Below are 13,682 nucleotides of genomic sequence, written 5' to 3' on the forward strand. Positions count from 1 at the left end.
ACCCACCACCCCTTTTAAGATGCATAGAATCTCCAGAAAGTGCATGGAACATTAAGACGAGCTTGCTGGATCAGGCTCATGCAAGCAGGGTTCAAGCCCAAGAGCATCACTCTCTGCCCCTGCAGTTTCCAGAAACTGGGATTTAGATTGAAGCATCACTGCCTCCGACCGCGGAGGCACAGCCAACCTGGCTAGCAGCCATTGACAGCCCTTTTCCTCCATGAATTTCTCTCATCCCTGGCCCCTGTGGCAGTGAGTTCCACAGTTTTAATCATGCGCTGCAGGAAGAAGGACCCGATTATCTGACTTGAAGCAGCTCCAGACGCTCAGCCTGAAAAGAAAGCCCCTCTAGCTGCTGAGAGAGGACCAGATTTTCAACTCTGCAGGGACAGCAGCCAAAAAAAACCTCCAAAACGCTTCCTGAGGTCTCCCGCTTGCTAAGGCCCAAAATGGCTGCCAGCTTCTCCTCCCATTAACAGCGCAGGCTGCTATTCCTTGGCGCAGAGCAGGAGGGAACATATTGCAGAGGGCGGTGAGCACCCGAGGACGGCCATCTATTCCTTTAAATGCAACGCTAATGCCTTGTAATCAGCTTTAATTTTTAAACAGGCCTGGTCCCTCCTGTCCATTTCCCCTAATTCAGGCCACGTGGAAGGTAAAACGCTCCTGCGCTTTAAAGGGAAGAACACACACAAATAAAAATAGATGCCATGGCCTGTGACAGCTGGAGGGAGCGACTGATCGGCCCCATTAATGGGAGAGGATGTCAGGGCTCCCAGCAGAGAAGGAAGGAGCTGCTGGGCGGGGGGGGGGGGAGAAAAGGGGGTGCCGCAAGGCAAAGCAGGTAGCATGTGGCACGCCTCATTTATGTAATGCTTTAGAAGGCCAATGTATTCCTCTCTGTATGCGACCGGGAGTACAGTCATACCTGGCATTACAGCCGCTTCAGGTTGCGGTTTTTTGGGCTGTCGAAAACCGGAAATACCAGAACGGGTTACAGTCATACCTCAGGTTGAAGTAGCTTTAGGGATAAGTATTTTTGGGTTGTGGGGTGCGGTGACCTGGAAGTAACATAGCACGTTACTTCCGGGTTTTGCCGCTCGCTCATGCGCAGATGGTCAAAATGAGGTCATGCACATAAGCGGCGAATCGCAACCCGCGCAGACGAGGGTTGCGTTCGCTTCTGGATGCGAACGGGGCTCTGGAACAGATCCCGTTCGCATCCAGAGGTACCACTGTACTTCCGGATTTTGGCAGCCACGCATGCACAGAAGCGTCAAATTGCAACCCACTCATGCGCAGACATGGGTTGCAAACGCTGCGGGTTGCGAACATGCATCCGCACGGATCACATTCGCAACCCAAGCGTCCACTGTACCCTTCCCAAATTGCAGGTGCGGAACGCAAGGCCAAGCGAGGCAGAGTCCTGCTCATGCCCAGAGATGCCACCCACCATCGGAGACAGGATGTCTCTCAATGGGGAGAGGGATGCCACGGGGTCCGTTGTGGCACCTGGCGAGGGAGCAGGCAACTGGGCTGGAATGGCCTCTGGCCCAATCCACCTGCAGGGCTCCAGGCCCACTGAGCCAGATCAGAAGGATGTAGTCAGTGCCACGGGGCCGAGTTCGCCACTACGCTCTCTCAGTCCCAGCTGGTAGACAGGCGGGCACACGTCAGGCCCTGCCTAGACAGCAGCCTGGCTTCAGTCCCGCTGTGTCCCGGCCGAGTGCTGCAATGCCTGTGCTGGGGCCCATGGCAGAAGTAAGAAGCGCATGCACAGCTCCTACTGGCAAGTGTTAATGTCCAGGAGCAGTCTAGGACGACCAGCAGAAGCACACCAAGTGCTGGGCTTGGATTTGCAGTGGGCAGAATTGACCTTGGGGCTGGAGGCATCTCCCTTCCAAACACACCACAGTTAATCTTCCCAGGGCATCCCAAAAGCCACCAGTCATATTGAGAGGGAGGAAGAGATGGTCACATGACTTCCTGGGCTCGGCGTTTGATAGATCACTGAGACGAAGTGACATTCTGGAACAGTCAGGATTGCACCTGCAGTTCCACAAATAAAGCACCCAGTTTGCAGAATTCAGCTCTCTGAGAACTGCCTTTTTCATTATTTAATGAATCAAGTCTTTAGTCCTTATTGCTGTGTCCCTGCTGCTGGCATCTCAGCAGGGCAGGAAGAGGGCCGGATGGGATTAGCTTCGGTGAGCAGCAAAGCTCCTGACCCGCAACTAGCAAAACTAGAACCGGAGATCAGGAAATAGAAGACGAATTGTGCACGTTCTGTCAATGTACCTAATCCATGCAGGCCGCAGAAATCACCCTTTATTGGTGCAGAATTTGGATTGAATAGGCGTGCAAGAGGAGCCGGCTGGGTCAGGCCAACGGCCCACTTAAGTCCAGCATCCTGTTTTCACAGTGGTCAACCGGATGCCCTGCAAACAGGATTCGAGCACAAGAGCTACTTCTCTCCTTCTCAATTCAGAAGCATGGCAGCCTCCCAGTTTGCAGGCAGACCACAGCCACCGTGGCCAGTAGCCACGGAGAGCCCCCTCCACTATGAATTTGCCACCGAACTGAAACACTCGGTTCTGCTCATGGGAGCCCCTGCCCCTCTGCAAACAGGTTGCTCAGGTTCACCCCGAAACATGACTTCAGTGTCAGAGCTAATAATATAGTAATAATAATAATTTATTATTTATACCCCGCCCATCTGGCTGAGTTTCCCCAGCCACTCTGGGCGGCTCCCAATCAAGTGTTAAAAACAGTACAGCGTTAAATATTAAAAACTTCCCTAAACAGGGCTGCCTTCAGATGTCTTTTAAAGATAGGATAGCTGCTTATTTCCTTCACATCTGAAGGGAGGGCGTTCCACAGGATGGCTGCCACTACCGAGAAGGCCCTCTGTCTGGTTCCCTGTAACCTCACTTCTCGCAATGAGGGAAACGCCAGAAGGCCCTCAGAGCTGGACCTCAGTGTCCGGGCTGAACGATGGGGGTGGAGACGCTCCTTCAGGTATACAGGACCGAGGCCGTTTAGGGCTTTAAAGGTCAGCACCAACACTTTGAATTGTGCTCGGAAACGTACTAGCTAAGGCTAGGGACACGTGAGGTGGTGAAGCGAGTGCGCTCCTCTTCTCCACTGAATAACCGCAGCCAATCTCCATCGACTGGGGTTAACGGGAGAAGGGCTAGGAGGACAAAGTCCTCTTATCAGTTAAATTTGGTGTCCAAAAGATTCCAGCGTGGAGAGATCGCTGTACCATGAACCCTGGAAGCAGAGATACAGCTTTCTGACCCTTGAAGAACATCCCTTCTGCCACCCACTGACTTTATGGTCAGGGAGGGGTTCTCGCCTGGCCTCCACTAACCAGCGGCGATACGGGTAACAGATATGGCTATTTCCTTGCAGGAAAGGACGTCAGGATTACTGGACTTTGGCAAAGCTCTTGCTAAGAAGCGAAGGACGGGCCGGAGGAGGCATACGTAATAGGATGATGAACGAGCCCATTCGTTCACATCAAATCTAGGGCAGAATGAATTGGCTGGTTAATTCCACCGCTCGCTAAGGCTCTTCGCCCTCATTCCCCTCCCTCACCTATTCGTGACCAATCAGATAGCTGCCCCCTTAATCTTCTACGCCGACCGAGTTCCGCGCTAACGAAGCCTCCCTGATTGGCTACGCCGGGGAGCTGACGCCTGTGTAACCGGGCAGATCCTTTCCTGGGTGCCGGGTGGGAGAGGACTGGCCTGCCCAGAAGTCAAAACGCAAAAAAACATACAAGCACGAGCCGGGGATGCTGAGCGTTTGCGCTCCGTGCGATTGCAAAGAGTCTGCTAGTGCTGCCCGCCCACCGGCGAAGGAAAAGCGATCGGCCAGTTATGTAAGAACACTACATGGCACAGTGTTCCCCAAGGCTCCCCAGCTCCCAACCTAGCTTAGCCAGAGGCACCGAACTCTTAATGCCACCCAAAATTAGAGCAATGGTAAAAAGGTAAAGGGACCCCTGCCCATTAGGTCCAGTCGTGACCGACTCTGGGGTTGCGGCGCTCATCTCGCTTTACTGGCCGAGGGAGCCGGCGTACAGCTTCCGGGTCATGTGGCCAGCAGGACTGAGCTGCTTCTGGCGAACCAGAGCAGCGCACGGAAATGCCATTTACCTTCCCGCCAGAGCGGTACCTGTTTATCTACTTGCACTTTTACGTGCTTTCAAACTGCTAGGTTGGCAGAGCAGGGACTGAGCAACGGGAGCTCACCCCGTCGCCGGGATTCAAACTGCCGACCTTCTGATCGGCAAGTCCTAGGCTCTGTGGTTTAACCCACAGCGCCACCTGCGTCCCATAAGAGCAATGGTAGGAGAGAAGAAATGGCATGGGGATGGAAGGGGTTGCAGGGCAGAAAGCCAGCAATGCAACCCCTTTATCATGAATGTCAAGAGCTGGGTATGTGAAGGATTCGGAAGAAAAAGAAAGACTTGGGTCACCTGGCTTGTTCGAACGTTGGTCAAATAATGGTCAAATATTTTTCAAGCATTCACTTTATTACAACAACAGCAACAAAAAGAGAGAGGGCACTTTCATCATCTACAGATTTTGATGGTCACACTAATTACAAGAAAAAAGAACCCCAAAGCCGTTAACCGTTACTGCGAAACAATGCAATTGATGTTTTGAAAGCTGGAAGATATTTCCAGGCCGATGTAAGCCCACGTGGGAAAGGGGGGAGCAGCCTGCGTTCCCTGCAGCAAGCAAAATGGGAGTCAGGGGGTGGCCGTTTGCGTCTGAAGATGGCTGGCACCCTGTCAGGAGCCACTGGCCGTGACCAGAAAGAGAAGCTTTCATATGAATCTGCTCCTGACTGCTGCAAGGATGTGGGGCGGAGGCCCTATACCTGCCATTGCAAAGATATGGGCATCATCACAAAACTTGGGGGGGGGCTTGAGCTGCCACCAATAAGTTGGCATTCTCAGAATATTTGACAGTATTTGACCAAGGTCAAATCACAGGCCTTCTTCAAGCTGGCAATATCTGACCAGCCCGCCAACCCTCTTGGAAAAGAAACCATTTCATTTCTGAACGGGTGAGCAAGGCAGAAGGGCTCGGAGGGGGATTGGGACCGGCAGCTCTGCCCAACCCATCTCAATCCTTAGCTTAAAAGGGATGCCAAGGTCCTTTCCATGCCGTTTCCTGCGGGCCAGATGATGTAGGAGTGTGCCATGGGGACGCCCCAAGTGAGGCTCACGGGGTCAGCAGGGGCTTCGCTCCCCACTTCCTCTGGGGCAACAGGAGCTGCAAGATGTAAGGCAGTGGGGATTTAGGCACTACAATAATTTAATAATGCCTGCGTTGCAGGGGGGGTTGGACTAGATGACCCTCGGGGTCCCTTCCAACTCTACAGTGATTCTGAGCGCAGACCAAGGTCAGAGCAGCTTCTGGCATAAGTGGGTCCGAGAGAACAAGCAACCACCAGCCCTCTAGCCGTAAGGAGAGCTCGCTGGATGAGCCCAATGGCCCATACACTGTGCATCCTGTTCTTGCAATAGCCAAACAGATGCCTGCAAGCAGGATTTAAGCACAAGAGGAACTCTTCCTTCTGGTGCTTTTCAGCAGCTTGGAGCCGACGACAGCCCACTGCACTGAATCGCAATTTGCTGCAGGGTGAAATTCGAAGTGCTGTTTATTAGCAGCCCCAGCCCCTGCGGATAAGGCTCTCAATGGCTGCAAAATCCTAAGAAGCGCCTCTTTGCATAGGAACCCATTAGATGGGCTTGGAACACCTGCACCCCCGGGCAGAAAGCAGAACAGTCTTGCTAGAACGCTCTGTGGTTCTGCAGGCCTGCCAGAGTCCCACTTTGCAAAGACCCAGTTGCCAAGAAAGTCTTCTTTGGGGCAGGGCTGGAGCAGCCAAACAGCCTCAGAACTGTTTGCCCTGCTGAAGGAAGGAGGAAGGTTTTGGAACGCTTTGCTGAACGCGTTGCAAGTGACTTGTTTACCAGCTGCAAGGTGCCTGGGCTCTCAGGAGCAGAAAAGCAGCAATTAAGCAAGCAGAGAGACCGCCTACATTTCTAGGCTTGGTTACCGGCTCTGAGGCTGGAGCGGGAAACCCAACGGAGTAAACAGCATGAAGGATGCTCAGGTCTACGCCACACAGGGAACCGTACGAAACCGCTTTACACTGAGGCACACCATTGGCCCAGGCATGCTCTCTCTTCCTAGGCCATATCTTGCTAGCCCTACTATGCACACTTCCTAGAGGGTTTTTGCCTGGCTGGGCTGTGCCCCTGAGGTCTGATAATACCTCATAATAATAATAATGATACAGTCATACCTCGGGTTGAATGCGCTTCGGGATGAGCGCATTCGAGTTGCGCTCCGCGGCAACCCGGAAGTAACGGAGCACGTTACTTCCGGGTTTCGCCACTTGCGCATGCGCAGACGCTCAAAATGACGTCACACGCATGCGCAGAAGTGGTGGAAAGCGACGCGTGCGTGCGCAGACGTGCCGTCGCTGGTTACGTTTGCTTCTAGATGCGAACGGGGCTCCGGAACGGATCCTGTTCGCATCTAGAGGTACCATTGTAATAATAATAATAATAATAATAATAATAATAATAATAATAAAATTATACACTGCCCATCTGACTGGTTGCCCCAGCCACTCTGGGCAGCTACCAACACATATAAAAACATAATAAAACATCAAACTTTATAAACTTCCCTACACGGAGCTGCCTTCAGATGTCTTCTAAAAGTCTGGTAGTTGTTCTTCTCTTTGACATCTGGTGGGAGGGTGTTCCACAGGGCGGGTGCCACCACCGAGAAGGCCCTCTGCCTGGTTCCCTGTAACTTCACTTCTCGCAGGGAGGGAACCCCTAGGAGGCCCTCGGAGCTGGACCTCAGTCCAGAGACCTTGTGCAGAGGTCTTTCCTATCTCCTGTTAACCTGACCTTTTCCCCAGTGAAGCTGTGGAACTGAATCTGGGACCTCTGCGTGCAAAGACCTGAATTGCGTGGCTCCACCCATGTCACGGAAACAGAGGGGCCTATAAATTGGAGAAGCTAAGTTCTGCGAACTTTCCTGCATTCTGAGAGCCCAACAACTACTCTTTTTTGAGGCGAGTAAACGACAAAGCGGGTAGATTTTACTGCTCTGGCTGGGAACCACCTTCTTTGGGCCCAGTGAGACTTTGAAACCCCATCCATCAGTCTGAGCGACTTCACAAAGGAATCAGGAAGAAACGCAATTGCATATCTGCATCGGCCTACCGTTCGCATCTTGAACCCCGGTGAGTGCGCCGACGGCTGCTGCAGTTTCACCGGACAAAACAATCTGGCCCCCGCCTTGGAGGGTGGCTTCTGCAAGCGTGGCGACGGCGTGGGCGGCTGCTTCGCTGCAAGGCAAGGAGAGGAGAGCTTACCAAAAGGACAGAGAGAGAGCAAGCAATGAAACGTGCTTGGCATGGACAGGAGTCCCAAATTTAACCTCTAGCCCTGGGAAGTTAAAAAAAAAAGTGTTCCTGATTCAAGGTAACAGGCGTGGCAAAGTTGGAGAGATGATGGGGAACATGTCTCTGTTCACAAAAGCCCTGCAGAAGGCAGGAGCCACCAGAATATCCCCACCAAAGCATCTTCTTTCTTTCTTTATTTCATAAAATCTATACACTGCTAGGTTGTAAAAAAAAAAAATCCCTCAAAGCAGTTTACGAAGAGAATAAAACAATACACCCATCAGTTTAAAAAAAATGTGTAAAAGCAACTGTGCAAATCATTCCAAACATAAAATCGACAGTAAGCTAAAAGCAGATCACAACATACATCCATACTGAATGCAGTGGTACCTCCGGTTGCGGACGGGATCCATTCCAGAGCTCCAGACGGATCCCACGGTTTCTGCCATCGGAGGTGCTGCTTCTTTGCATGTGCACGGCGCGATACAGCGCTTCTGCGCATGTGGCAAAACCCGGAAGTATACTTCCGGGTTTGCCGCTTTCACAACCTGAAGTTTACGTTACCCGAGGGTAACATAAGCCAAGGTAGGACTATATGTCTGGATAAAGGTAAAGGGACCCCTGATCATTAGGTCCAGTCGTGGCCGACTTTGGGGTGGCGGCGCTCATCTCGCTTTACTGGCCGAGGGAGCCGGCGTACAGCTTCCGGGTCATGTGGCCAGCATGACTAAGCCGCTTCTGGCGAACCAGAGCAGCGCACGGAAACGCCGTTTACCTTCCTGCCGGAGCGCTACCTATTTATCTACTTGCACTTTGACATGCTTTCAAACTGCTAGGTTGGCAGGAGCAGGGACCGAGCAATGGGAGCTCACCCCGTTGCGGGGATTCGAACCACCGACCTTCTGATCGGCATGTCCTGGGCTCTGTGGTTTAACCTACAGCGCCACCCGTGTCCCCTGTATGTCTGGGTAGGCTGGTCTAAACTAAAATGTTTTTAGCGGACACAGAGAAGAGCAGAGTGAAGATGCCTGCCTGATATCAACAGGCAGGGAGTTCCACAGTGCAAGCGCTGCCACACAGAGAGATTGATCGCTTGTAAATGGGGAGCAGGTATTATGTGTGCTCTTCTTCGAAGAGTGGGCTTCTATTGGTCCCACCGCCTTCACAGGCGAACGTGGTAGGGACACAGAAGCGGGGCTTTTCAGTGGCTGCTCCCAGACTTTGGAACTCCCTCCTGGAGAAGCCAGATTGGCTCCCTCCCTGTTGTCCTTCTGCCAGCAGGGGAAGCCCTTCTCCTTCCAACAGGCTTTGGGGGTGGAATCAACAAAAAACAAGCAAACATTAACAGAATTATATGCAGACATATACAATTCTATTAATATTTTCTTGTTTTTTAATGTTTTGCCCTCATGTTTATAGCAGTTCATACTTGTAAGCTGCCTTGAGTCCCTGTCAGGGGAAAAAGGCAGGGTATAAATAAATATAACACAGTCGGACCTTGGAAGTCGAACGGAATTTGTTCTGGAAGTCCGTTCGGCTTCCAAAACGTTCGGAAACCAAAGCACAGCTTCCGACTGGCTGCAGGAAGCTCCTGCAGCCAATGGAAGCCCCGTCGGATGTTCGGCTTCCAAAAATAGTTCGCAAACCGGAACAGTCCTTTCCGGGTTTGCGCTGTTTGGGAGCCAAAACGTTCGAGAACTAAGCTGTTTGAAAACCAAGGTATGACTGTAATAAAAACTTTATTATTTGTACCCAGCCACTCTGGGTGTAGTATATAATACTACTACAGTGGTACCTCGTGTTAAGTACTCAATTCGTTCCGGAGGTCTGTTCTTAACCTGAAACTGTTCTTAACCTGAAGCACCACTTTAGCTAATGGGGCCTCCTGCTGCCGGAGCACAATTTCTGTTCTCATCCTGAAGCAAAGTTCTTAACCTGAAGCACTATTTCTGGGTTAGCAGAGTCTGTAACCTGAAGCGTATGTAACCTGAGGTACCACTGTATGACTATTGGGCTGCAACAGGAAAGAACAATGCCTTTTCTCTCTGGTTCCCATATCTGTCAGCTGCAATCCTGTTCGCTCCTGGCCCAGCCATCGCCTCACTCCCGCACAAGGACTGCTCGAGTGAGCTCAGGCGCTTGGAGGCTTGTTAACAAACCCTCGGGGGACGCTATTAAATCCGCTGCTATCAGAACCATTTCCCCACAGCAAAGCAGACTTTCCTGCCGATACCCCAAGCCAGTCCTCCTGCGCATCTGAGGCTTAGAAGCCGAGCTGGTGTGTGTGTGTGTGTGTCGGCAAGGGAATCGGCTTCGAAAGCAACAGAGGCCTGATGTCGAATGTTATTGCGGTGTAGAGGCAGGGCACCCCACAGCCCATCGCCACAGGTGACAACATTCAGACTGTGTGTGTCTGCTGGTCAGAGGTCAGGGAGCACACCTGTTGTGCCCTCCTTGGCCGCAGGGTACTGTGAGAAAGATGTAGCAGCTCACGGCAGGGCGGGGTGCCTTGATGTGCCCCCCAAAAGACTGAGCCCGGGACAACGACCCCCTCAGCTCCTCATGCTATGCTTCTGTCGTGGCTAGCAGCCACCTGGCTATTGTCAAGGGCATTTTGCCTCTGGTGTTGTGCTAACAAAATGAGCACTTAATAAATAAGCAAATAAATGGGAAATTCGTAACCAAATCCCTTTAAAAGCGAAGACGCAGGTATTTGGCTACCCCACCATGCTTAAGTTTTCTCAAGCAAGCGCGAGAGCCTGTTGCCCCATCACCTTGAGGGCCTATTAACAAAGAGGAGGGAAATATAAACGGTGCAATGCTTTGATGGTATTTTATTGCTGTTTTCGGCTGGGGTGTTTTCTGTCATCAGCAGGCCTGCCTTCCCGGCGGGAAACAAGCAAACGAGCACTGCGCCCTGCTTCAGAACTGCAGAGCTCTCTTAGAAGAGGGCCTCTTAAAGGCAGACTTGCCGAGTCTTCTGAATCCCAAAACAGCTCTAGGTAAAGGTAAAGGGACCCCTGACCGTTAGGTCCAGTCGTGGCCGACTCTGGGGTTGCGGCGCTCATCTCGCTTTATTGGCCAAGGGAGCCGGCGTACAGCTTCCGGGTCATGTGGCCAGCATGACTAAGCCGCTTCTGGCGAACCAGAGCAGCGCACGGAAACGCCGTTTACCTTCCTGCCGGAGTGGTACCTATTTATCTACTTGCACTTTTGACGTGCTTTCGAACTGCTAGGTGGGCAGGAGCAGGGACCGAGCAACGGGAGCTCACCCCGTTGCGGGGATTCGAACCGCCGACCTTCTGATCGGCAAGCCCCAGGCTCAGGGGTTTAACCCACAGCGCCACCCGCGTCCCCCACAAAACAGCTCTACTGTTGGCTAAAAGAGACTTGACTTTTTGCCAAACTACCCAAGGTGAGATTTCATGAGCGGTTTGGCCAATTCCAGCTATAACTTTGCTTCTTTTGCAAGTTACTTTTAGAGAGAGGTTAGGTAGCAAGGAGCCATTAAAAGGTAAAGGTAAAGGTACCCCTGCCCGTACGGGCCAGTCATGACTGACTCTGGGATTGCACGCCCATCTCGCTTAAGAGGCCGGGGGCCAGCGCTGTCTGCAGACACTTCCGGGTCACGTGGCCAGCGTGACGACGCTGCTCCGGCAAACCGGCACCAGAGCAGCACACAGAAACGCCGTTTACCTTCCCGCTATAAAGCGTTCCCTATTTATGTACTTGCACTTCAGAGTGCTTTCGAACTACTAGGTGGGCAGGAGCTGGGACCGGACGACGGGAGCTCACCCCGCCGTGGGGATTCGAACCGCCGACCATACGATCGGCAAGTCCTAGGCGCTGAAGTTTTACCCACAGCGCCACCCGCGCCCCAGCAAGGAGCCATTGGCCTGCACCAAACCAGCCCAGCACCCAAACATCAATGAAGACCCCAGGTGCCCAGTTTGGCGACAGCATCTCAATACCTGTTGAGGGCCATGGTGACTGTCGCCCCTTGTTGCATCTCTTGCGATGCCGCCACTGCCGCTTCTGCCAGGGATGCCACTGCCTGCGTGGCTTCTGAGGCCTGGGTGGTTTGGATCGTCATCTCTCCTCCCTGTAGCGTTGCCCAGTTCTGCTCCACCTGGTGGGACGGAGAAGACGAGAGAGGCATCTCATTTTTTTTTAATTTTTTTTTAGTTATGTTTATTAAAATTTTCAAAAAAGAATACAAAGTAAAACAGAAAGGAGAAAAAGAAAAAAAGAGAAAAGAAGAGAGAAAGAAAAACAGCAGTTTAAAAAGTTTACCGTAATTACATTCCATACCCAATTTCCTTGACTTCCCCATACCTGCCCTTCTTGTATTCCAATTCCAATTTTTAGCTCAGCAATTTTTATCCCCCCCACTTTACCTTATTTCCTCTAATTCAATTATCATAAACAAATTTTAACTTCTAAACCTCTATCTTTATATTTCAAAACTTATTCTTAACATACTTTCCCTAAATTCCTCCATCAATTTAATTAACCTATTCTGAGGCATCTCAGAAGGTACCCAGGGACTGTTCCTGCTTGGGTACATTTCTCTCTCTCTTTCAATAAATTTATTTATTTGGTTTTTCTAATAATAATAATAATAATAATAATAATTTTTATTTATACAGTGGTACCTCGCAAGACGAATGCCTCGCAAGACAGAAAACTCGCAAGACGAAAGGGTTTTTGGTTTTTTGAGTTGCTTCGCAAGACGATTTTCCCTATGGGCTTGCTTCGCAAGACGGAAACGTCTTGCAAGTTTGCTTCCTTTTTCTTAACACCGTTAATACAGTTGCGACTTGACTTCGAGGAGCAACTCATAGCACGCGGTGTGGTAGCCTTTTTTGAGGTTTTTGGTGATTTTTGAAGCTTTTCCAAAACTTTTCCGAAACCGTGCTTCGCAAGACGAAAAAATCGCAAGACGAAAAAACTCGCGGAACAAATTAATTTCGTCTTGCGAGGCACCACTGTACCCCGCCCTTCCCGGTTGAGAAAACCAGGCTCAGGGCGGCTGACAACAAATTTTAAACACTTAATTGATGCAACAAAAAAGAGCATAAAATACAGTATAAAACGTAAATAACAATAAATTCAGAATTCAAAAATCAATTTAGGGGGGAAATCCATCCAATAAACATTGGATGATCACCAGGGCTAGCTGGCTAAATTAGTCCTGTTTGGGCCAGTGAGGAGACCGGGGGAGAATCAGCTGTGGGATCTTCATAAAAGGGGGAGAGGGAGGAAAGGAAGGGGAATAAAAGATCAGGCTAAGTTCAAATTGAAAGCCAGGTGGAATAGCTCTGTCTTATAAGAATTTCACATATCCAACATACAACATAAGAACAAGATTCTGAAGAATCTCCTGGGCTCCCCTTCTCCCCTTTGTGGGTCCTATTACTAATCATTTCCTCCTGCATCTTTTATCAGAATCCAAATCTTCTGCGTCTCCATTGTATCCAAAATCCACCATTAAACTACAAGTGTTATCCCAACCCTGCTAACAATTTTAACTGTCTTTCAATGGTTTTTAAGGTCAATTGTAATTTTTCCCCATTCCTTATTAAATTTTTCTTCCTGATTTCTGATTCTTCCGGTCATTTCTGCCATTTCAGCATAATCCACCACCTCAATCTGCCATTCTTCTCTGGTTGGGACTTTGTCTTCTTTCCATCTCTGGGCCAGCTTGGGTGCATTTCTCAATGCCAAGATTTTGGTACGTGGAGGGGCGATGGGAGGGTTTTTTTCTTTTTTCTTTTTACCCTCCCCCCCTCCCCACTGCTTCCCTTCACCTATGTGAGATCTTCCCAACATAATATTTTTTCTAGTTGCTTTAACAAAATAACATGAAAACCAATAAATTAAAATTACTTCTTTTGTCCTTATACGCTTAACAATTGCCTATTAGGAGTTCTGCTTTAACACCATATTTCTTCAGGTATCCCCCTATGCAATCCCATTCTGTGTAGAATTTTTGATTGGAGCAGTCCCTGATTGCTACAGTCATGTTTGCCATCTCGGCAAACTCACAAATCTTAACTTGCCGTTCTGTCATTTGTGGTACTTTTTCTGTTTTCCAATATTTTGCCATAAGTATTCTTGTGGCTGCAGTTATATACAAAAATATATTCCTTTTGTCCTTGGTTATGTCGTTTGTTAATAAAGCTCAATAAGTATGACTCTGGTTTTTTTGAAATAGAGCTCCTGAGGCTCTT

The 13,682-nt window shown here is 50.2% G+C and overlaps 1 protein-coding gene across 6 annotated transcripts in view; it reads right to left on the reverse strand.

Annotated features, from left to right (window-relative positions):
• NRF1 (nuclear respiratory factor 1) overlaps window positions 1–13,682 on the reverse strand; it is a 76,861-nt gene that overhangs the window by 15,928 nt on the left and 47,251 nt on the right. For 5 of the 6 annotated variants that reach the window (XM_053404604.1, XM_053404603.1, XM_053404607.1 and 2 more), the window contains 2 exons: window positions 11,421–11,578; window positions 7,268–7,392 (listed from right to left, as the gene is read on the reverse strand). In XM_053404604.1, coding sequence (XP_053260579.1) covers window positions 7,268–7,392; window positions 11,421–11,578 — 283 coding nt within the window. Of the gene's footprint in view, window positions 1–4,524; window positions 5,292–7,267; window positions 7,393–11,420; window positions 11,579–13,682 lie in introns of those variants that run through there. The other variant, XM_053404605.1, reaches the window with a different exon arrangement.

The sequence above is a fragment of the Podarcis raffonei genome, chromosome 10 (assembly GCF_027172205.1).
Source record: "Podarcis raffonei isolate rPodRaf1 chromosome 10, rPodRaf1.pri, whole genome shotgun sequence".
NCBI classification, from domain to species: domain Eukaryota; kingdom Metazoa; phylum Chordata; class Lepidosauria; order Squamata; family Lacertidae; genus Podarcis; species Podarcis raffonei.